Raw genomic sequence first — 24,138 nt, forward strand, 5'->3', positions numbered from 1 at the left:
GGTGTGCAGCTGGACGAAACATACATGTCGAACCCCCCCAGACGATTTAAATACCTGACGAAACATACACGTCAAACCACGCTGAACGGTTAATTCCTACAGTTACAAGTCAAAGCACTGCAGAATTAGTGGGTAAATAACATAAAAATTTCATAAGAATGTCAAATATAAGGAAATAAATTCCCTCTAAATGTTTCTTGGTTGTATTTCAGGTAAATTTCTGACAGGTGTAACATGTTATATAGCAGTTTCTGTAAATATAAAAAATTTCGACCTTTCATAGGGTTAAGGTTCAGAAAGAAACATCTTTAAGCACCCATGTTTGTCTAACTCCCCCACCAAACTCAATTTCAAATACTGATATTACGGGTATGTGAAGCCATTTTGAATTCTGTGGTATCCAGTGTACAACTGTTATGTGTGTTGATTTATGAATTTTCTGTTCATTCATTTCCTCAGGAAAGTGGGAAATAGTATAGTGATCACATGAATATGATATGTGAATAACACATAAAATATTTCTTTATGGAGCAGTGAATTTGAAAATTAAACTGAGGAAAGTCTTAAAATGGAGATAATTTAGCACAAGTTTACTGGGTTAGAATCATTGATGTAGAACATTAAATGAGAGAAAACCTTCGATTGATGGATGTTAGATGGTATTTCAGTGTATTACAACTATATCTACAAATTTTATATGAAAATGTTTGATCGTTTTTGCTATGCCATGAAGATTTAAGATAGTAAAATACCAGGAGACTGGTTTGAGTTTAATTCTGAATGAATGTCATGCTCTCGGTCGTATGAAAGGTTTGTCATAAAAGAAATTAAGCAGTTAACTTTATGAAACATGTTACAAAATTTTTACTCTTTTATCTTCCAGTTCCAATCATCTGCAGGCAGCCCTAAAGTGCACTATGCCATTGGCTAGTCCTTCTAATGTACATTTAAAGCGTTGTAACATGTTTCCAGACTCATCTCTGTATCATGGAGTAAACAAATTAACCTGTTAGTGTTTCACTTCTGTGTTGAGTATTGTTCGTGACAACCCTTTGCTTAACAGGATCAGACAAATGAAATGGAGAGACAACGCGCATGCATTGATGAATACAACAAGCAGTTCTATGAGCTGAAAAAGAGTAAGGACCAATGTCAAAGCACTCGCAAGTAAGTTTCATCCAGTCACTATAATACAGTGTTAGAATGAATGATTTTTACATATATATGTTTTGTATGAATTGAACAGTGAGTCTGAGAAAATAAAGGGGATGTTATGGGTGCTGCTGCAGAATGAAGGGGATGAGCAAGAAAATGGGGTGGGTGAAAGTGAAAAAGAAGGAAACAGTGATTGTATTGGTCATAGTGTGGCAATGCAATGTCATAGAACTTCTAGACTGCATAAGTGCTTCCTGTTCAATAATATTAAATTCATAGCCAAATATGAATCAGTTTATATTCTTCTGTCTCCCTACAGTGAACTGTGGAGGAAAGAAAACACAATTCAGCAAACATTATCATCTCTTAAAGAAGATTTGGCTAAGGCTGATCAGTCCTTGCGTTCCATGGCTGGCAAGGTAAGTGTCCAATTTTTGTTACTGCCTTTGAATTACTTAGTAGTGACAAATCCTTCAGAATATTACTATCTGATTACTATTGCCTGATTGGAGCAGCCAATCCTGAACGGAAGGGACAGTGTCCGCAAAGTCCTGGAGACATTCCGGGAGCGCGGCGGAGCTGCTGCAGAGATTGCCAATTCGTACTATGGCCCTGTCATTGAAAACTTTGATTGTGAGAAGAGTATCTATACAGCTGTTGAAGTGACAGCGGGAAATAGGTAAGTGAAAGGCAACTCGGACATGTACGTGTCTAATCCACTGATTTTGTGAGGCTCCAGGGTGTGACTGAATGTTCATATCCTTCCTTATAATAATACTAATCCATATAGAAAAATCTGCACTGCGTTTGAAGAACAATTTTTGTTATGAAGAAAGCAGTCTTCTGGGATGTGGCACCATGTAGATGTTGTGTTAACCGACGTTTCGGAGGAACATATCACCTCCATCTTCAGGGTAGAAGAAAAAGAAGAAATCTGTGAGCGAACCAGCATGAGCAGATGCTAACAGACTGAGTCCAATTGATTAAACCCAGCTGGGTTCACTCACAGATTTCTTCTTTTTCTTCTACCATGAAGATAGAGGCGATACATTCCTCTGAAACGTCAGTTAACACAATATCTACACGGTGCTACATCCCAGAAGACTGCTTTCTTCATAGTCCCCCACCCACGAAACCTCAAATTTTACACAGTTTTTGTTATGTTCTGTGACACCAGTTATAGATCATTTATTGGATGTTTCCTTAGCAAAAAATAGCGGCTCATGTCTTTGTACCTTCTGTATCATTCAAGCATAATACTAGTCATTTATCATTTCTTGTCTTCATCTTCCTGGAAAACAGGACTTCTAGAAGCTCTGGAGACTTACATGGCGATGTTCAGTAACACAATTCTGTGTTTCACGAATATACTGCCATACCATATATTGGAATGAGAGGCTGTGTATGAAATTAGCATGTAGCTAAATGGTCACTTAGTGGCTGTAATAGTACTCATTCTTACTGCAGTCCCTATGTTTCTTTTATGAGGGAGAGAACATGGGAAGAAATTGGCTTGACCTCAAAACACTGTGTCTAACAGTAAAATTAAGCGGCCTCCGTAGTCTAGAGGTAACGTTCCCACCTCATGACTCGTAGTACACGGGTTCAAATACCCAGCGGAGGTCGTCGAATTTTTAAGGCTGGAAAAATTCAGGGAACAAGTCCTCTGGGAGGGACTTCAAGCCGTGGGTCCCGTGTCGTAGCTTTACGGCACGTAAAAGAACCTCATACCTCCAAAGGAGGTTACTGAGCAAAATTGCGGACGTTTGCCGCCCAACAGCAGTCACTAATACCTCTGGTAGATGGGGGAAGCATTATAGATACTTATCAGCCAGTAGAGAGCCGGTCTCGCTGGCTGGGTGGGACTGATGGTAAGCACCAATACCGGTAGGATATGGAGGCTGGTAGAAATCATAGAGGGAAGCACAATGGACCACTACAGGTCTAAGTGCATGGGGAAACCCACCCTCTCTAATAACTAACTAACTAACTAACAGTAAAATTAACAATATTTTCTGGGTTTTTGTAATAAGATAATTTTTATATTTATGCTTTCTTACTGTCATTAGTTTCCAAGATGCAGACATGATGGACAGATTAACAAATACTATGAAAATTAAAATGGAATCATCCCCCAAGGATCTCCTGGTAACTTGTATGTAGGAGATAATGTGTGCCCTAGAGCCAGGTGATACAAATCTGTATTGTCATCTTCTAGAAAGTACAGTTTTACCAAAAACATTTTAATAAATAGTTTCCTCCAGTAACAAAATTTACATTATTTTTTGAATGATGAGATTTCACTTGACCTCTCTGATACACATTTGCAAATGTTCTTATAGCATATAAAACTTGTGTGACAGATTTGCTTTAAATTTTTGTGGTTAGTTGGATGATCCATAAAATTCATTCAACGAACATTTTCTTTTCTTCTTTATTATTGAATTATGTTAGTATAGGCAGTTAATATGTGAAGACTCACATTTTCACAACTAGTGTTAACATTTCTGGTATGTGTATAAAGCTGGGAGTGCCTGTAACATCTCGCTCCATTTCGGGTATAACTTTTAGATCATCCTTACTTTTTGCATCCCCATTCTGATCACTTAACTGGTTTTTCTAAATGGAACTACATGTAGGATTTAAGCCTAGTTCAAACATACTTACATTTATGAGAATTGTGCTAGTATGTAGTATAAGAAAATAAAGGGAATTACAACACACATGGACAATCTGCAGACTGGATAATCTGCAGTTTAATAATTGGGACTTTACTGTAATGAGATTGCTCCAAAACTATGTCCTACATTTGACAAAATGTGATTGGATTCCAGGTTATTCCATCACATAGTGGATTCAGACAAAGTTGGCACACAAATCCTGAAAGAAATGAATAGACAGAAATTGCCAGGAGAAGTCACCTTCATGCCTCTTAACAGGCTTCATGTCAAGGAGCAGAACTACCCACAGTCTAATGTATGTATAACACCTTCTGTTGGTCTTGAGCTGTTGTGTTATGCTGGGTAGATATCCTTTCTGTTGCCTTTTGTACCACTATTTATGTATTCCTGTATTAATGAATGGTAAATGTTAGGCATGTACAGTTCTTAAATTTTCAAAATTGAATCAAGACAATAAATATCTCAATATGTTATTTGAACATTGACTTGTCAGTCCTCGACATGGAGAATTTTCAGGTAACTGCTTCTGCTTTGAGCAACAGCACGTAACTAATATGATCTCTCAGAATCATAATGGTTCACCATGCATGAGTCATCTTGTGAGGAAAATCTGTCCCTCTCTGTCCCACTGCCATTCCTGAAAATAACATGGTATTAGAATTGAATCTTCCTTCTAAATACAATGATTTATGAAAATTTTTCATTGGAAGAAGTTCTGATATGAAAAGGGATAATTAATGCACTTAAATACATTCTGAAAAAGGATCTAATATTGACATTATAATGAAAGAATTGGTGTAGTGGGGAAATGTCTTGTTTTTGTCATGATTCTTGAAATTTATTCAAATTCTCATCCCATTCTCATCATGAGCTGTAAAGGTTATTCACACATATACCTAATTTTTATCTTGTGTGATACAAGTTAATCTTAGCTGTAGCTGACAATATAAAATTCTGTTATATTACAGTATTTCAAAATAAATTAAGATTGGCTCATCTCTGCTCAGTTGTGATTCCATTTCCTTCCACTTTTTTTTTGTATAGTTATCGTTATTAAATACATTTTATGTTTGTAGGATGCTATACCTATGGTAACAAAGCTCAACTATGCATCCAAGTATGACAAGGCTCTGAGATACATCTTTGGTAAGACACTCATCTGCAGGAACTTGGAAGTGGCAACTAATCTTGCAAAGACAAGTGGACTGGACTGTGTTACTCTTGAGGGTGATCAGGTGTGTTATTCGTCGATATAGGTTCTGTAATTTGGTGAAATTTAAATTTTACAGAAACTGAAATGCCCTTACAAGAAATTTCAAATTATTCTGTAGCATATATTTTTGGATCTTTTATATCTGGAAGCAGACTGATGAAGTGTTGTCATGTATGACTTTATAAAACAAAATAAGAATCTTACCCTAGCAAATGCCTTCACCAATGAATCTGCAAGGCACATTATAATAAAATAAGATTGAAAATGATGTACTCCATAATATAGTATGCTTAATTACCAGTAGCATTCTGTGACATTTATTAAACATACTTTGAAATGGGAATAATGAAATAAAAATTATTGGAAGTCTGCCATATTAAATTAAAAGAAATTATGAAATAGCTTATGGGATACATAGAAAAATCTTTTTATGATATTTATGGTATTATGTAAATCAGAACTTAAGTGGATTAATATGACTGAAAATCAGAATTGCATGATAAGTTTTGGTTGAAGTCCCCCAACATCAGATTTCAACAAAATGGGTGGAGGTATTTATGGAATGCATTAACAAGCCCATTTATGGCCATATATAAACTAGCCTTTATTTATGTATCTGTAGGGCTGAAAATCATAATTGCTGAACAATTTCTTATGAAAGTCTTCCATGCTGAACTTGAAGACAATTTATCCATTGGTTCAGGCCATGATGCTAGGTGACAGACAGGCATGCTCTCTGTGTAAGGTGTTTTTTTTTTGTACACTAAAAACAACTTTCATTGTAATACTGGTTGTAGTGGTGTGCAGTACATTTAGTCATCTCATAAGACGTTTGTGTGTCAGATGCATAAAATGGCCTCAGGTTCTGTAATTTAACTCCTTGCAATGAATTAGTCTGTTTTATTTCAGATTTGCTTGTCTTCCCTTATGTGCATACTTCATATTCTGAAATAAAAAAAAATATATATATTCATTAGAAGAGCGAATGGAACTAATGTTATTGAGTCTCTTCATAGTAAATGGATTCCTTGTGTCATGTCAGTTTTTAAATCTTATTACCTCTGCCTCCATATTGGGGATCCAAAAATGCTCAGTGAGGTTGTATAGAATGTATAATGCATAAAGATTCTGGTAACATAGTTAAATGTTTTTAAAATTATTGCTGACATGAAAAGAAATTAAAATATTTTGAATTTTAAATTTTGATTAATGGTATTATAGAATGATTTGACAGCACTGTTCAGTGTGACTCAAATATATATTTATATGAATGCCTTCACATTTTTCGGTCAGTTATGACCATCTTCAGAAGGCATAACATGATGAGGAAATTACTGTTACATTGATCATAGTACATCAAGTTAAATCAAAGTTTTATTAAAGATTTTAATTGAGATAAAATGTGGTTAGTTAAAAATTATTAGAATTCTTAATATTTAAAATCTTAAACCGCTAAGGTTCGTGTCTTTGTGCCTCTTCTATCGACGAGAGATTGGGGTAATATTGCTATCCTTAGAGGTCTGCGCAGTGTTGTTTTCCCTTTTTTATATAGTTGTTTTTCTTGTTTATTGCTAGTGGGGTGGGACTAAGTCCCTTGTACTGTGGCCACTTCTGGCCTATTGTACCAGACCCAGGTGATAGGTGAGAGTGATTGTGGAGCAATTGGTGGAATGAAGATTGGCAGGGGAAACCGAAGTACTCGGAGAAAACCTGCCCCAGCGCCACTTTATCCACCACAAATCCCACTTGACCAAACTCAAGATTGAACCTGGCTGCCACAGTGGGAAGCCAGCGACTAACCACTTGAGCTATGGTTCAGTATATAGTTGGTTAAGAATATGTGTTGTTGAGCTGTTTCTCCTTTCATTGTGTGTTGAGGCATCAGAGTTTGATGGCGTTTCACTTCACCCTTCTGACATTCTGTACACTTATAGACTCATGTTCTTATTTGGTGACAGACATGTCAGAGCAAGTAACACTAATAATTTTCCATGACACTTCAGTATAAAGTTTATAGTGTTATTCCTGTGTGTAGGCCTGTTCAGTGTTAAGCAAGGAAACACACATGAAAAAACCAAACCAGCTGAGACAGTATCACATGAATGTCATGTATGAGTAAAATGGCATGTCACGTTACAGGTGTCTTCGAAAGGTTCACTCACAGGTGGTTACTTCAACACATCACGCTCGCGACTTGAAATACAGAAGACCCGCAGTGAACTAACAGCACAAATCCGAGACGCTGAGGAAGAATTGGCACAGCTCAGAGAAAATCTAAGAGAAACAGAAGGGAAGATCAACCATATTGTATCAGAGATGCAGAAAACAGAAACAAAAAACAGTAAAGCCAAGTGAGTTTTGAAGTATCTGGAAAAGAATAACAAATATTATATTCTGAATACTTGATAAGGAACAGTTGCTTTATAATTATATGATAAATGAGTGCTCTCTGACAGTCCAGATAAAGTACCAGTAAATGAGCAGCCTCAGGCATGGGAGTGAAAGGGCTAGTTTCAAATGAAATCTGTGGATGTATTCCTGAGTATATCCTTTTATCCAGAAACACAGATGTACAGGTTTACAGTATGGTAATGCAGTTAATTTCAGTCTAATTAGCAGGGAACAATTCTCTGGATGACATGCTACATTTTTCAGGGACATTTTTGACCAAGTAAAGGCAGACATCCGGTTAATGAAGGAAGAGCTGGCAGGCATCGAGCGTTATCGAGGTCCCAAAGAGAGATCTCTTGACCAATATGCATCCAGCCTGGAAGCCATGCAAACCACCAAAGAGGGACTTGAGTCTGAGTTACATCAGGTATAGCATCTGTGTTTTTCAGCAGATATGACCATGTAGTGGGCTTGTAGCAAAATCACCAGATCCTCATCTGTTCTGTTGCTCTACATGTAACATGAGTGCAGTGTGCATTTTGGATTTTAACTGTGTCCCTGAGCAGTTGGCACAAAGTTGGCTCTGATTTATATTTAGGAGATGCCTGAAATTTCAGTTGGGACACTGGCTATCTTGTCGCAGGTTTTTTGTGGTTTTCTCAAGCCCCTCACAGCAAATGCTGCATGGTACCTTAAATTAGGCTGTGACCACTTGTTCCACATCCTTTCAACTTCATTATTCTTTATTATCAAATAATGTGATGCTGTATATTCCTGAGGACTGACAGCATTGTTAAGTATGCTGCAAATAAACAAATTGACTCATTTATGTCCCTGGAGATTTTTCCATATTTTTCTTCAATACTGCAGGCAGATACTAGGTCAGTACCTTGAAATAGAGTACAGTACCCTGCAGATTCTTTTGAGCTCACCATTCGTAATCATCACATCTCATTTAACGTTATATAATATCACCTAAGGTAGGACTGTTAAATGGCCTAGTCACGCAGCACTTAGGCGCTTATGTGTTAAAAAGCTACGTCATGCAGACTCTAAAAACTAGAAAATGTGTAATAGCCTACTCAGAACTTCCAGAAGTATTCCTTACTGTGATCCTTCCAGATTTCAGGTCAGGAAACATTCATTTCTTTATATGTTATTTGTAATGTTCATCATGTAGACAGGGCCAAAAGTGATTGAAAGGAAATGGTCCTTTAAACTGATGTAGCATTTGTGTCGGTTATTTTTCTCAGCTGTATCAGATGAAACACAAACATTTGCAACTTCTTGTTGACAGGATTTGATGTCCCAGTTATCAGTGGCAGATCAGCATGAGGTGGACAGCTTGAATGATGATATTAGACGCCTTACACAGGAGAACAAAGAGGCATTTAGTACAAGGATGAGGCTAGAGGCAGAAAAGAACAAACTTGAGAACTTACTAACCAATAACCTCATGAGGCGTAAAGATGAACTCATGCAGGTACAGTATAGAACTTGTAGTTTGTTTTTTATAGGTTGTATATCCATTTGTATACAGTGTTCAGTCATCACAGCGTGTGACATACATAATGAAGCTAGTTGTTTACAGAAGGTATCCATCCATTTTGCCTTTTATTTTGGGCCCTATTTTAACCATGTATATATAGAAAGTAAGGTGTGTGCTTCTGGTATACATGAAGAGTTAAATAAGAACATAAGGATGAACTTTTGATAGAAATGAAAATTTACAGAAATTGAATGCGTTCCAGATGTTCATCATGTTGGTCCAGCACAAAGACATGAAATGTTTCATGTATGGGTTTTATTAGATCTGTCACAGTTCTGACATTTCAGTATCTGAATTTGAATTAAGGCATTGTAATGGTCGTATGTTTGTTTCATGTAAAATGCATGCAAAATAAATGGTGGTAACATTTTCTCAGTATGCTGGCAGTAGCTAAAGTGAGAAAACATTAATAGGTGTATGTTCTTGTACTCGTCATACAGTGATTGAAGGCTGGGGGAAATATGCATCAATTTTTTGCCCTTTGTAAACTTCTTAATAATAGACTGTCACTTCCATGTTGTGCACGTTCACAATGTTGATGAACTGCCTTATATTTTTCTGTTGTCACTGGGTATATTTCTTTCATATTATACAATTTTGAATAGATGGAGGGATAGTTGAAGAGGGGTGTTTCCCTTAGCAAGGGGGTACAGAAACAGTGGAAGAGTAACATTTTATATCACTTAATTTATTTATACAGTATGTTATCACAGGTTTCTTATTTTATTATATTCTTGGTATACATAGGCTCTTCAAGAAATTTCTGTTGAAGATCGGAAACGACAGCTAGAAAATAGCAAATCGGAACTAAATGCTATTGAGAAACGAATTGAAGAAGTGAATCGTGAATTTAAAAATATGGAAAAGGAAGTGCAGGAAGCCCTGAAAATGGTAAGTTTTTATTAATGATAATAGTTATGAAGCACCTTATCAGTTACAGAGGTGGATGAACTTTGGTTTTCATAAGTGGATCACCAGGAGGTGGTGAAGCATAAGAATACCTCCCAGTCCTGATTTTAACTTATTCAACCTGTCTTTATTCTTTGACTGCTGAGCCCCACCATAGGACCATCTGCTAGATATGTTGAGCCTGCTTGGGGGTATTGTTTTATTTTTTTTTATTGCTAGTGGGGTGGGACTAAGTCCCTTGTACTGCGGCCTCTTGTGGCCTATTGTACCAGCCCCAGATGATAGGTGAGGGTGATTGTGGAGCAATTGGTGGAATGAAGATTGGCAGGGGAAACCGAAGTACTCGGAGAAAACCTGCCCCAGCACCACTTTGTCCACCGCAAATCCCACTTCACCAGACCCGGGATCGAACGTGGGCTCCTGCGGTGGGAAGCCAGCAACTAACCGCTTGAGCTATGGTGTGGCCTTTGCTTGGGTGTAAATACAGTTCCACAGAAAAACTCACAATACTCTAAAATAATTTTCAAGTAACAACCGCAATATTTCACAATAAAGCATGTTTGTATCCTCTAAACATCATTATGTTACACTTGATGTCATCTGTTGACAGAAGTGCTGTACTAATTCAATAACAACAACCTGATCTTCTTAGCATAAGCATCCCAAGCTAATCTAGTTGGTACGTGGCATACGGAGATCATGGGATCCATCAGGTTAAGAGTCTGAATATTCTGATTTCAAATAAAAATATAATTTATGAACAAGAGGGAAAGATAGAAAATGTGGAGGGACATAAATTTTCAGGTTTGAGGGTTTTGTCCCTTTAGAGTTCAGATGGTACACATGTTTGATGGAAAAAAAAAGTAATTTATTATAAGAAAGAGGGATTATGGTATTTTCTGTGACTTAGTGATGTTATCTGCAATAAAATAAACTCATGTTAGACCTGCTTTGTACCATTTCTTTTTAAGAATATGGTCTTTCTTGGTACATTACATATGATGAAAAGTTCATAATATTTTGAAGTCATTTGTCGATGTATTATTAGAACCCATCTGTTTTTCATATTACAACCAAAAGTGTCATGATAGGCCAGTTATTAACAAATTTAACTGAATATGAATATTGAACACAGAAGCAGTTCTCACATACTACTGCTGTTTGCATTTTTTAATCCAAGAAACAGATTCATCTGATGTGTATGACATCATACAGGGTGTTTCATGACTTTATGTCAGAACTTTGGGAGGTCATTTTAAGTGAAAAAATTATCCACATGGATACATTCTCAGAATATACTCAGGAATAACCTAAAGCTTAACATAAAGTCACGAAACATCATGTGTATTGAACTGTTTGGTTGTGAAGTATTGTGGTGCATTTTTTGTGGCATGCAGCAAAAGGAGGAACAGGCTGAACAGGATGAATGGAAGTTAAGGGAGAAGGAAGCCAGGGAGAAAATTGAGGAAGATGCTAAAGATTTGGAGAAGATGGCATCCAAGCAGAACTTATTGCAGCAGAAGATTGCTGAGTGCACAAAGAAGATTCAGGAACTTGGTTCTTTACCTTCACCAGAGATTTACTCTAAGTATCAGAACATGAGCACCAAGAATGTAAGTGCTGTCTCATAATTGATGAGCTTAACACTTACTTAATATATTTAAAATCTTTTTTCCACTTTGATGATGTCTTCATGCTTCTCTGAGTCTCATTCATTCACAGGTAGCCAAGTGCTAGAATCATAAGGTACATAAATAATATTGGTAGTTATGATTTTGATTATTTTGAGTTCAGACTTCCCTCACATTTTCACACAGTTCTTTTTATACTTTCTATAAGGTTTCTGTAATATAAAAGATTGTCTTGCTACCTATTAATGTTACTGTTTCTTGAAGAAAATTAACATTTAATTATTACACATTTGGTGCACTATTTTATGTCATAATTTTATTTTGTATATGTAACAAGAAACTTAACAGCTGAAAAGTTGAAAATTAGAAAGTTAAGCCTGTTTACCATTTAATTTGATCGATAGTATAAGAATACTGACAGGAAAGGATGCTTCCAGCATTAGACAAGAACTATGGATCATATTACATTTGTGGTTAGGGTTACCACAACCTTGGCATGAACGTTAAAAATATTGTAGTGTATTTGAGATTGTCATAGTGGTAGCTGTGAAGGGTACAATCTCTTGGAGTTGTTGTGACACTATGTAGTTTGGTAGAAATCCACCAGTGTTTCAGAGGAATGTATGCACACGTCTTTGGAGCCCACCTGCTTATTGCTGGTTTCTTGCTTGGCCTTATTCTTCAACCCTGAAGACAGAGGCATTGTGTTCTCCTGAAATATTAGTGGACTTATGCCAAACTATGCACAGTATTATAATCAGGGGATCATACTGTTCTTAAAAATATTAACTTGCAGTTGATGTTCGATTAGCACCAAATTGCCAACCCTAGGTACATCTGTCTCCTGATGATTATTTACACTTAGGCTGCCGGTACACCAACTGAATCAAGTCCATTTGAGTCAGATCATGTCTGACTCATGAAGATACCGAAAAGGCGGACCCTGATTTTCACTTCACTGGGTACAGCTCTACACAAATCTAATGGACAACATTTTAAAGCAAGTGTCATGTAACTTCGAACAAGGCCAAGAGTAACCTTGAATGCGCAGAAGAAATTGTCTGAAATTTTTCTTCTGCACATTCAAGGTTACTCTTGGCCTTGTTCAAAGTTATGTGACACTTGCTATAATGGTTACTGTACTTCAGAAATATAGTAAAAATTTGCACCACAAGAAATTTGTTGAGCAGTGTCTCATACAAGTCTCCCATTAATATCAAAATTTATATCTGTTGCTCTCTTCTAGTTTCTCTGGCATGTTAGATCACTTTTAGCTGCCATCAGTACTGACCGAGGAGTATTTTGTTGATTCTAAACACCAAGGCTGAATCCAAATGTAAAGCAAGCAGGAACCTTTCTGAAAACAAACTGTGGCACAAACATGAGGGTTGTATGACTGAGAAACTTGTATAGTAAAGCAAAATGATGCTTTATGACTTGATAAAACTTGCAACAATTTTTTTAGGGTATGTACTGTACCATAGTTTCGGCTTTGAAAAGGCTAAATATTGTACTTATGTTATTGTGAATGTGTTCAATAAATACATTTTGTTACAGTTGTTCAAGGAGATGGAGAAAGCAAATGGTCATCTAAAGAAGTATAGCCATGTGAACAAGAAGGCTTTGGACCAGTTCATGAGTTTTTCAGATCAGAAAGAAAAGTTGGTTAAGAGGAAGGAAGAATTGGACAGAGGGTGAGTAGCGTTTGAGAAGTGCATGACATTGAAATGCAGGACAGTTGCTGTCGAGTTAGCAGTGTATATTACATATCATACTGTTGCCAGCAGTACATAAACAGAATGTTATGTAATTTAAACAGCCTGCCACTCCCATTCAAGCACTGACCATAGGTGTACGGATGCATGCATTTACTAAGATTTTTATTTGACAGTATTGTGCATCTGAAAAAGTATCATATGATAGTAAACAAGGTATGAAGGATGAAGAAAGGGACTGTGTAACACTTATACTAGTATATGTAATACTGTAGCGCGTAAACCCGTTACTGGGCAACAGTTGCAAACAAACACATCTCCACAGCAATGAATCAACATGCAACAGTGGAGGTATGCTGGAGACGGTGTTTTCTACAGTGGTCCGTGCTGAGAAGTTATAGGTGAGACGAAGTGAAGACTTGAGTTCAGGTGTTGGTGTTGTAGGATCTGTGCCTGGCAGTAAGGACATGAGCGGACGTTAAAATCCTTTGCTAGGAAATGTGTAGTGAAGAAAGAGAAGACTTTAAATGTGCTGTAGTTACAGTGAAATTTGGAGTGTTTAACTTGATGAGACTGTTATAATTACTAGTACTTGTGATCCCTGGGTGGTCAACACATCCATTTATCCGAAACCCTTCAAGAGTCACAGTGTCTTGTATATCTTCTGCTCTTCATGTACTTGATGTCTGTAATGAGAACTATAGGGGAACGCGGTAGCATAGTTAGTTGAGGCACTATGCTACAAGCTGGAAGGTTGCGGGTTCAAGTCCCAATGAGGTCATTGGATTTTTTCAATTGACCTAATCCTTCCAGCCCACTATGGCCCTGGGGTTGACTCAGCCTCTAACAGAAATGGGTACCAGGAATATTCCTGGAATGTTCTTGGGGGTAAAGGGCAGTTGCTGTGTAAGGCTGACAACCTTACCGCCATCTATGAGCCCTGTGGGCCTCCATGGCCTCTTACAGGGATACCTTTTCTTTTAATGAGAACTTTTTATGATGTTAATTTTCAGGTTTGTGAATTTGAATAATAATAAGCTTTTATTTTGTTTTGGATAATTATTGCAGAGATGAGAAGATCAAAGAGTTGATGATGGTGCTGGAGCAGAGGAAGTATGAAGCTATTGAATTTACATTCAAGCAAGTATCAAAGTATTTTAGTGAAGTGTTCCACAAACTGGTACCTTCAGGTCATGCACAGCTTGTAATGAGGAGAAATGATGAAGAGGCTGGCGGTTCACAGGATGTGAGTTATAGCAGTAGTTGTTAATAATGTATGATATGCTAAAGAAAATTTAAAGAAATCCACTTGAAGCTACTGAAATTAAGTGTAAGTTATTGTGTCATTACAAGAATGCAGGACACAATCATAATACGAGGATAACTAATACATGCTTCAAAAAACAGGCAATAGTTTAGACGTCTGAGAATGACGGTAATGAACCAAAATAAGAATGTTTTGTATGAATGTGAAAATTCTTCTCTTACTGGAAGAGAATCTTTCCCTAACATTCCTGCGATAGAGTTCTTTTTTATGGCCAGCAGCTGTTCTTCTGCTGCCTTTTAGCATGTCATCTGCATATCATATTAGTCATACCTGCCAAGTTGCAGTGACATTTTGTGCAGTAATTCTGAATTAGATTTTACAACTCAGAGAGCTTAATTATTACTTCAGTATCATTTGAGGATTATAATCCCAAGGGAGGGTTGAAGATATACTGCTAAAATACAGTATGCGCCAAAATATGCAGTACTGAAACTCTCACATCTTGAACGCGCATGTGTGTTTGTCGATGGGGCATAGCTCCAGCTGCACGTGTTCCCAGTAGTGAAAAGGAAGTTGTGTTGTGCAGTTGTTGGAAATGGGTCTCTCAACAGAGGAAAAAGTATTCATAGTTGAGTATTATTTCCGCTCATACGGAAGTGGTTGCCAGACAACGCGCTTCCTTGGTTTTGAGCGGCCAGATGTTATCGTCCAGAAACCGCTACATAGTACACGTGTGACAATATGGTGTGCCATCTCAGCACACGGTATATTAGGCCCCTATTTCATTGAGGATGAGGAAGGCAATGCTCTTTTTTATTTTAATGCTCGTGGGGTGGGACTAAGTCCCTTGTACTGCGGCCACTTCTGGCCTAGTGTATCAGCCCCAGATGATAGGTGAGGGTGATTGTGGAGCAGTTGGTGGAATGAAGATTGGCAGGGGAAACTGAAGTACTCAGAGAAAACCTGCCCCAGCACCACCTTGTCCACCACAAATCCCACTTGACAAGACCCGGGATCGGACCCAGGCCGCCGCAGTGGGAAGCCAGCAACTAACCACTTGAGCTATGGCGCAGCCAAAGGCAATGCTCTTACCGTCATCCAAGAATGTTACATGGAAATGGTGATCGGACCATTTCTTCAGGATTTGAGAAGGTTCTCTCATGCAAGGGGCCTTCACATGAATAGACAGTGGTATCAATAGGACGTCTTTTCATTTCAGTACTGTATATTTTGGCGCATACGGTACATTTTTAAGTTTTGTATATTTTCATTCTTAGATCTTAGCAGTAGGTGATGTTTCATTGGAATCCCCATTTAATGTTCTCCTGTTATGTTATGTCTGAGTCAGCAGTATCAGTGTTGTTAAGTGCCATTCCTTTTAAGGTTTTCCTCGGTTTGGTAAAAATTTATTTTCCATCCTAAGAACTTCAAATGGACAGAATCTTGAGACAGTGAAATATGGTCATGAGTCCCATGGGACTCCAAGAGCCAGCAGCAATTAACTCAACCAACCAATCAAACCTTAAATGGGTGCTTCACTGTTAATGACCTCCTTCACAATGTAGTGCATTTACTGTGCCTTGACTCATAGACCTGGAGTTGACGTTGAAATGGAATCTTCAGTACATGAACTGGGGTGTCAGACCCTGATCATTTAGATCAACTTTAACATTCGAGTAGCTTCATCCCATAGTGTTATAATAATAATAATGTTCAAAATTGTTTTTTAGGAAGCAAATTCTGACAAATTTACTGGTGTTGGAATCCGAGTTTCATTCTCCGGCCGCAATGCTGAGATGCGAGAAATGAATCAGCTGTCTGGTGGCCAGAAATCCTTAGTTGCCCTTGGGTTGATCTTTGCTATCCAGAAATGTGATCCTGCACCATTCTACCTCTTTGATGAAATTGATCAGGTAATTATACAATGAAGAAAGTCAATCCTAATGAAAGCTGTGTTGTACTGTTCAGTAGAAAATGTGGGTGAATTATGTTAGTGTGATGAAGCCCATCCTGTGTGTGAATGAACAGTATATTTTTATGTGTTCTATATACAAAGCTCATAAAATTAATGCGTGATTGTTGACAAACTGAATTGTGCAAGTATGACCAACTGTTACAATTCTGGTGGGTTGGGTAGTTACTGTTCTACTGCACAAAGCAAAAGCAGTTGTCTGAAAATTTTCGAAGTTTAAGATTGAAAAATCGTGTTTGTTAAACAGCCAGAAAGTAATAAAGAAACATGACTAAGGAGAATTGTACTTTTCAGCATAATTCCTGGGAAGTTGCACTTCAGTAACATGTGTCTGTTAAAATGTGTTGGAGTTTGCTGCGTTGACGACAGGATCACAAGAATGTCTTCGGAACAGTAGCCTGCAGTTCATTTCATCTCCTCTGATTTCTTTCAGGCGTTGGACTCGCAGCACAGAATGGCTGTTGCAGAAATGATCCATGAGCTGTCCAAAGAGGCACAATTCATTACTACAACGTTCCGACCAGAGTTGTTGATCTTTGCTAACAAATTCTATGGAGTAAAGTTTCGAAATAAGGTACATTGAATTCTTAAGTTTTTTAAATTGATTTTTGAGTGTTTGATAGAGTGTGTGGTTGGAATCATAAACATTTTTTTAATATCATCCTTTTTATTTCCTCTTTTAAGCTGACTTTTGACACAGATCTCTATCAAGGACATCTGTTACTGTATTTACAGTATAAAAACCATCAAGTGATAGTCGAATGATACAACCTAACAATACACCATGACTGCTTCCACATCCCATCTATGTATGATTTGTGATCATTCATGTTATTTGATGTCACATAACTGTAATTGGTGTTTCCAATTTTTTTAGGTCAGTCATGTGGAATGTGTTACAAGAGAAGAGGCCGCAGACTTTGTTGAAGATGATACAACGCATGGTTAAAATTACCAACAGTGTTTACCTCTTTCTTTGTTCTGTTCTTACTGTTGAGGGTTCTTAGTGGCAGACTGAACACACCCCTCTTACACGGTTATATCTGTTAGTGTAAAATAGTTAAAAAAAAATCACAGTTGTTTCCTACATGGAATCTATGCTAGGATGTTAACATGGTTAAGAATTTTATTCCTCAGATATCTTGTGTATAAATTAAAATGATTTTGTACACACGGAAAAACAAGTTATTTTGTATACTTATATATGTTAGCATAAGAACATTGTCATAATGAGAATTCATTCCAAAGTCTCTTAAATTACTTTTTGTGAGTGTATGGACAGGATCATTGAGAGAAATTATTGCTTTAGGATATGAGCAGAAGTCACAGCTTCTGTTAATTTTCTTATTGAAACACCATTTTGCTAGGTTCAAATTGAGAGCGAATATACGTTTCAGTTAACTTTTATCGGCTGTGTGTCATACTGTTATAATGGTGTACCTGACATCAGCTGGCTGAGTGTTGCAGTACTGTGACATTAAAATACTCCATAGTCAAAAACCAGCCTATAGCAGGTGTGACATTGGACTTATTGCTTTCTACAGACTTTATTATGCTTTTGTGCTGCAAGTCATTTGTGAACATTATCATAGGAGAGTCAATCTTAGCCTAGAGGGATCTAGGTTCCAATCACACGTCAGTCATTCTATCAGTATACCATTCAAAATTCTTCAAGCTCTTTTCAGCTGTGACACAGTATTTTCATCTGTATGAATCCCAAGGAAAGCCAAACTAAATAAAAGTTTCTCTATGTAGTTGGGAGAAGGGAGTAGACCACCGTCAGAAATTTTGAAGGTAAACTCTGACCTCTGTATTCTTGTGCTGGTGGGAAAAACTGGTATGCTGTCTTACTAACGAATAATTCCATGGAGCCTAGTCTTTGTTGAGAAGGGAGCCTCCAGATATGGAGGATAGCTGAAAATACAGGGTGAATCACATAGAACCGGTCTGATGAACTTGCTAATATTTCTGCAGGTGGTGCATATAACCGCTCGCAGTTACGACATAATAATCCGTGGGCCATGCTGAGTTGAATGGTGTGTGCATGATTTGGCAAGTGGCAGCCCTTATGCTGCAAGGTGAAGGACAATGCCGAAACGTGTCTGCAGTGCGCAGGCGACAGTCATGGAGTACACTGTTGAACAGTGACTGTTTCTAATGCCTATTTGAAAATGGCGGACACTTTCAACACCTGCTCTGATCACGGCACACAATCCAAGATAAGATATGTGTAAATTACTTTAATATCTGTATGGTATATTTTATATTACACCTCATTTCGTTGGGCCGGTTCTATATGAATCACCCTGTATAATGAATAAGCAGTTCTGGACAGCAGACAAGGCATCCTTCCAGCTTGGGGCTTGGGTGTAGGGCTAACAAGCCACTGTTAAAAAAAATATGTTACAAAATGCCATACAACTCTGAACAAGACAATTTTACCCTTGCTATAGTAGCACATACTTTTATGACTAAAGAAAATATTGGACAGTTGCTCATTTCCTTTGATGATGCTATGGAAGCTGAGATATAATTCAGTCAATACTGTAGCACTCTCAAAATGCAGATTGTGTCCATTCTTGTCAGTATAAGCTATAGTGGATGGAAGATAAAGAAGTACCACATGCGAACAGAGTTTACGCCAGTTACCATCTTTGTTTTCGTCATGGTTGTGGTTCAACTATTGGTGGCAGAGACTACAACAACAGGATGTTAGTTGCATGAGACAAGGATTATGGTTGCTTATGACTTCTGATTTATTCTATCCGTCTTACAGTGCATACATTTATTCACCTTACTCTTCTCTCTTGCACTACATGTTTCAGCACAAAAGTGACATCTTCAGGTGCTTTTCGATGTACGTCAAATATATATATATATTTTAGTATAAAGACAACAGGGCATGCAATGAAGTAGTTTGATGTATATCGAAAAGCACCTGAAGATGGCACTTTTGTCCTGAAACATGTAGTGCAAGAGAGAAGAGTAAGGTGAATAAATGTATGCACTGTAAGACGGATAGAATAAATCATGGACATAAGTTATGTTCGGTTAGGTTTGTTCAACAGACCACAGCACATCCAACTGCACAACTCCCTGCTCAGTGAGGCAGCACTTGATGAGATTCAGCAATGTTCAGTTAGGTTTGTGTACCTCCCACCTAACTTGGGCAGAACTTGGTGACATTCAGCAATGTTAGGTTACATTAGGTTATTTCATTGCAACACACAACTGTGCATCCACTTCTTCCCACAGGTTCAGTTGTGTCAGATGGCCTTACGTTGTAACAGTATCAAAGTTTGTGACTATGGTTACATTAGTACAAATATTATGTTTCTGGACATTAGTCATTGTCCTGTCTTTATCTACAATAAACCAGACAGTGTTTTTACATAAAGTTGGATGACTAATAATATCCAGAAACATATTTGAGCCATATATTGGCTTGGGCTGTGTTGTGTAAAATTAGTTCGACGAATCCCACCACATCATATCCATCGGCATGAAATTACGCCTCATAATGGTTAAGTTTTATTGGTCATTGATACTATCAAAAAAATCTATACATTTTAAATTGCAGAACTTTTAGATTTATCGAGACTTCCTAATTTGTGTACATTAATGACAGTTCATAATTTATAATGCTGTATTGTAGTGTAGCATCCTGTTGCACATCACTTATTATTATGAAATGTAGGTAAAGTTGTCCCTATGCCTAACTAATTATGCACTGTGCCATGAAGATGTATGGGGTAGTGGATGTATAGATCCATATTTTCTTGACCTCAACACTAGCTGGAAGTGAGTATTATGAAGTGAAATCAAACAGCAGTCATACACAAGTGCTTAGATGGGACCATGGGACTAAACATCAAATATTGAAACTACAAAATGGAAGCACAGCAATTTTCATCTACAGTTTTAAACTTCTGATGTTCAGTGTTGGTTGAAACATGTAGTTTGATGTGGAGAAACTTTTAAATAAATTTTAGAAATACACATTGCACGGAAGGCAGTTGAACCAGTAACATTTGTTGAATAATCCATAATTTAGAAGTGTGCAGAATCTTGAAAATATTTAAGTTATTCTGATATTTGAAATAATATAGTTCAAAAATTTTCTTAAATATGTGAATTATTTTAATAATCTTCAAATTAAATATGTTTATTTTGTAAGAATAATTTTTTCATTTAAAATTACGATATTCTGTAATGAACTGTTTATGTGCTCAGAATATTCCAACACTCACATGAGTCACCGCTTAGTTTGCAAATGTATCTGCTATTGAACTATTGAAGGAGCTCATTCACCTCTTTCAGAATTATCTACTCGTATTTCACAGTGCGTTCACACCCTCTCTGATTAGAAATTTACATTTACAGCCATATTTCCAGTTCTGTTGACAGATTCATTTAGTGGACATTTTGGAACATTTCTATAAATTTTTCATTGAAAATAAGTCAATCTTATCACTGTCACATGTAGAAGTGAATGTACTGCTCCCGTATTATTTGATGCCAAGGTGTGTACAGGTTTGATAGAATTTCTGATATATAAAAAATCATTTAGCATTACTTAACATGTTTGAGAAACCAGATTCATCTCAGAAAATTGCATGTGCTGTACATTATAAAACATCTGTGAAAAGTGAGTATTTGATTATATTGGAAGGAGTTGCCTGTCACAAGTAAGGGCAAGGGCACAACAAGGGAACTGGCAACCACAATTTCTGAGAATTGTCATCGGCCTGAGTTCAACACATGTTACTGAATGGGGCAGCGCAAATTGAGGAAACAGCAACGCAACACATGGAGAGACTTAGAAACTCAACTTCCAGGCAACAGAGCATGCCGGTCTTTTCACAGTTGCATTGCCACATTGTTTCCTAGCGTCAGCTGTTCTATAACGCATGTCAATGATTCATTTGTTTCTTAAAATGGCATGAAAAGTTGGCAGAGCTGCTAATTTTGTTTTTGTGCAGTTACTTGAGCAAGAGCCTGGTATATCCTTTAAGAGATGGGCCATTTAAATTCCCATAATGGCAGCAGGCCAGAGTTAATTTAAATGCTTGCCATTGTAGAGTACTAAATATTGTAAGCATATTACTGAAAATGCTGTGATTTCTACAATTTTTTTGATAAACGAACAAAATAAACGCTGCTTTTATCTAGAAAGAATATAGAATCAGATGATTGAGCAACTAATTAAGCATAACTTTCCTCAGTGTGCACCTGCTAATCTGGAAACCAGTTGCCTGCTTGAAATCTGCAACATTTCTCGGTAATTGTGGTTGCCAGTTTCCTTGGTCTGCCCTCACCCTAAAAGTGTTTAAAAGAAAGAATATTGCAAATACTTAAGGGCAGTCAGCAAAAATTGAATGGCTGAACCCCTTATAAAACTGGCAGTGTGTTCAAGGTGCATGTAATTTTCATGATGATGGTTGAAATTTTATTCATGTTATATCACAATAAGCATATGACCCATCAAGGAGGATGAACAAAATAATTTCTTTCTTCCTTTCCTTTATTCCTTTTGTACCTTTATTTCCTATTTCTTTGTCCTGTCCTTTCATTTATCCATCCTATCCTAATTCTGTTCCTCTTTCCCTTCATCTCCACCACTTCTCTCTAAGGTATTCCTTTCCATCCCTTACATTTGCCCATCTTATTGTCACTCCTTCTTCTATTCCATCATATTAAAATAGTTCCACTTATGGGATGCATGGAACATTCCATTCATAGCCTTGTTTAATCATATTTCATTGTAGATTAATAAGCCTGTGGCTGAAAATCGGAACTTTTATCAAAATCTCCTCATAACAAATTTGAAGAAAATCTGTCCAGCAGTTTAGAAGATGATAATAGGTGACAGGCACAGACACAGATATATATAACTTCCACACGAGGACCTCCTCTTGCCTACTTTGGAAGAATGCTGTGAAAGGAGTGGATTCCTCAGCAGAGGTAAGGTAAAGGTAAGTCTATCCCTGTAACAGGAGATGAAGGGCGGTGAAGGCCCATAGGGTTGAGAGAGGTTTCCACATTTCCTCTAGATAATCTGCTCACAGATGGCCTTTTACCCCCCCCGAAAGAATCCTGGTACTCATTTCTATTAAGAGTCTGAGTCACCCCACGGCCATCGGCTGGAAGGATTAAGTAAATTGAAAGAAACATACCTCTTCCTGACTCGAACCCGCGACCTTCCGGTTTTTGGCATAGTGCCTCAACCAACTACGCTACCGCGTGTTTTTATGCCGACTCATACTCTTAGAAATCGCTGCTAGACATATAGGTACCCTGAAGAAGCATCTCCCGGAAAAATAATGTGACATGTAGTCATATATACTATATGTGTGTTTATACATATATAAACTTGATTTCGCGTAGCTTGTATCGAACGAAATCTCTGGATTTCCTTTAGTCCGCCCAGGATTCAAAGCAGATACCTACCGAATACATGGCATGAACTGAATTCTGCTTAATACTACATATATACTTTATGTCGTCGAATGTGAAATATTAAGAAGACGAAGAATGAATGGCAAAGGGAGACAGAGAAAGTAAAGAAACAAGAGAGAATTATCGTACAAAAAGGCTATTTGAAGTTCATTCGTTTGGGTCATTCCATCAAACAGAATTAAACACGTTGGTAACTGAATGTGACATGAGTTTCTTCATGGGAGATTTCCTTAAACCTGTTCTCACGTTCCAACTCCCCGGGACAGTTCTGACTTCGTAGCAGTTGTGCTTCTCATATTGCTGCATGTTATTTGATCTAAATCAGGGGTCTCCAAACTTTTCGAAACTCGGGCCACCTTAGGTAATTCAGCACTTTCAACGGGCCGGATAAAATGAGAAATCAATAACTAGGTACGATATGAGTTTTACTGAAAGCACAGAATTTCATAAACTAAATACAAAGTACGTGAGAATAAATTATCGTATATTAATGGCAACAGACAGTAGCAGCAAATGTTCATATTTTCATCACAAATTATATTAAAACAATTAATGTGAATGATGGAACTCTTTTTGCATTCTTAAAATCTGATTAAATTGAGGTTCAAATTTTGAAACGCTAATCACAAGTAGCGACTTTAAATGTTCATCGGATAAATTTGCCCTGTATTTCGACTTGATGTACTTCATCTGGGAAAAAGTTTGTTCACACAGATATGTCGTCTCAAAAATGGAGATAAATTTACAAGCAAATTTATTTAAATTTGGAAATTGCTCAGAGTTCAGAAATTTATAAAATTCGATCAAATTTCTTTCCCTCTATTTGTCTTTAATATACGATAATTTTCTTGAAATTCAATAATTTCCATTTGAATTTGACTTGGGACATCTGCAGCATCACAGTCAAACGGATTTTGAAACAATCTAATTTCCTGAGCACTGGCATCCAAATCAGCAAATCGCTTCCGAAATTGTTCTTTCAAATGTGAAATGACTAAATTTGCAAACGAGGAAGGAAATTCTGCTTCACCCTTTTATGCAACTCTGCACGGTATAGTTAAAATTTTTCACTTGCCTTTCCAGAAGTATCAACTTTGCTCTGAATGCCTTGATAAGTTCAAATAAATCACAGACTAAGTTTATTTTCATTTAAATTCAAATTGTTCATATGATTCACCAGATCAGCAAAAAATGTT

The 24,138-nt window shown here is 37.2% G+C and overlaps 1 protein-coding gene across 2 annotated transcripts in view; it reads left to right on the forward strand.

The window, feature by feature from the left end:
* Positions 1 to 18,022, forward strand: part of LOC111872885 (structural maintenance of chromosomes protein 3) — a 30,207-nt gene extending 12,185 nt beyond the window's left edge. Inside the window, exons 12-26 of one of the 2 annotated variants that reach the window (XM_023867140.2) lie at positions 1,064 to 1,167; positions 1,475 to 1,574; positions 1,668 to 1,834; positions 3,990 to 4,131; positions 4,913 to 5,071; positions 7,189 to 7,400; positions 7,705 to 7,867; positions 8,738 to 8,923; positions 9,737 to 9,880; positions 11,296 to 11,511; positions 13,087 to 13,223; positions 14,313 to 14,490; positions 16,242 to 16,424; positions 16,917 to 17,057; positions 17,361 to 18,022. In XM_023867140.2, coding sequence (XP_023722908.1) covers positions 1,064 to 1,167; positions 1,475 to 1,574; positions 1,668 to 1,834; positions 3,990 to 4,131; positions 4,913 to 5,071; positions 7,189 to 7,400; positions 7,705 to 7,867; positions 8,738 to 8,923; positions 9,737 to 9,880; positions 11,296 to 11,511; positions 13,087 to 13,223; positions 14,313 to 14,490; positions 16,242 to 16,424; positions 16,917 to 17,057; positions 17,361 to 17,432 — 2,304 coding nt within the window. In that variant the 3' untranslated portion in view covers positions 17,433 to 18,022. The remainder of the gene's footprint in view (positions 1 to 1,063; positions 1,168 to 1,474; positions 1,575 to 1,667; positions 1,835 to 3,989; positions 4,132 to 4,912; positions 5,072 to 7,188; positions 7,401 to 7,704; positions 7,868 to 8,737; positions 8,924 to 9,736; positions 9,881 to 11,295; positions 11,512 to 13,086; positions 13,224 to 14,312; positions 14,491 to 16,241; positions 16,425 to 16,916; positions 17,058 to 17,360) is intronic. The other variant, XM_023867141.2, reaches the window with a different exon arrangement.
* The last annotated feature ends 6,116 nt before the right edge of the window (positions 18,023 to 24,138 follow it).

Source organism: Cryptotermes secundus, unplaced genomic scaffold (genome assembly GCF_002891405.2).
Source record: "Cryptotermes secundus unplaced genomic scaffold, Csec_1.0 scaffold371, whole genome shotgun sequence".
Classification (NCBI taxonomy): Eukaryota; Metazoa; Arthropoda; class Insecta; order Blattodea; family Kalotermitidae; genus Cryptotermes; species Cryptotermes secundus.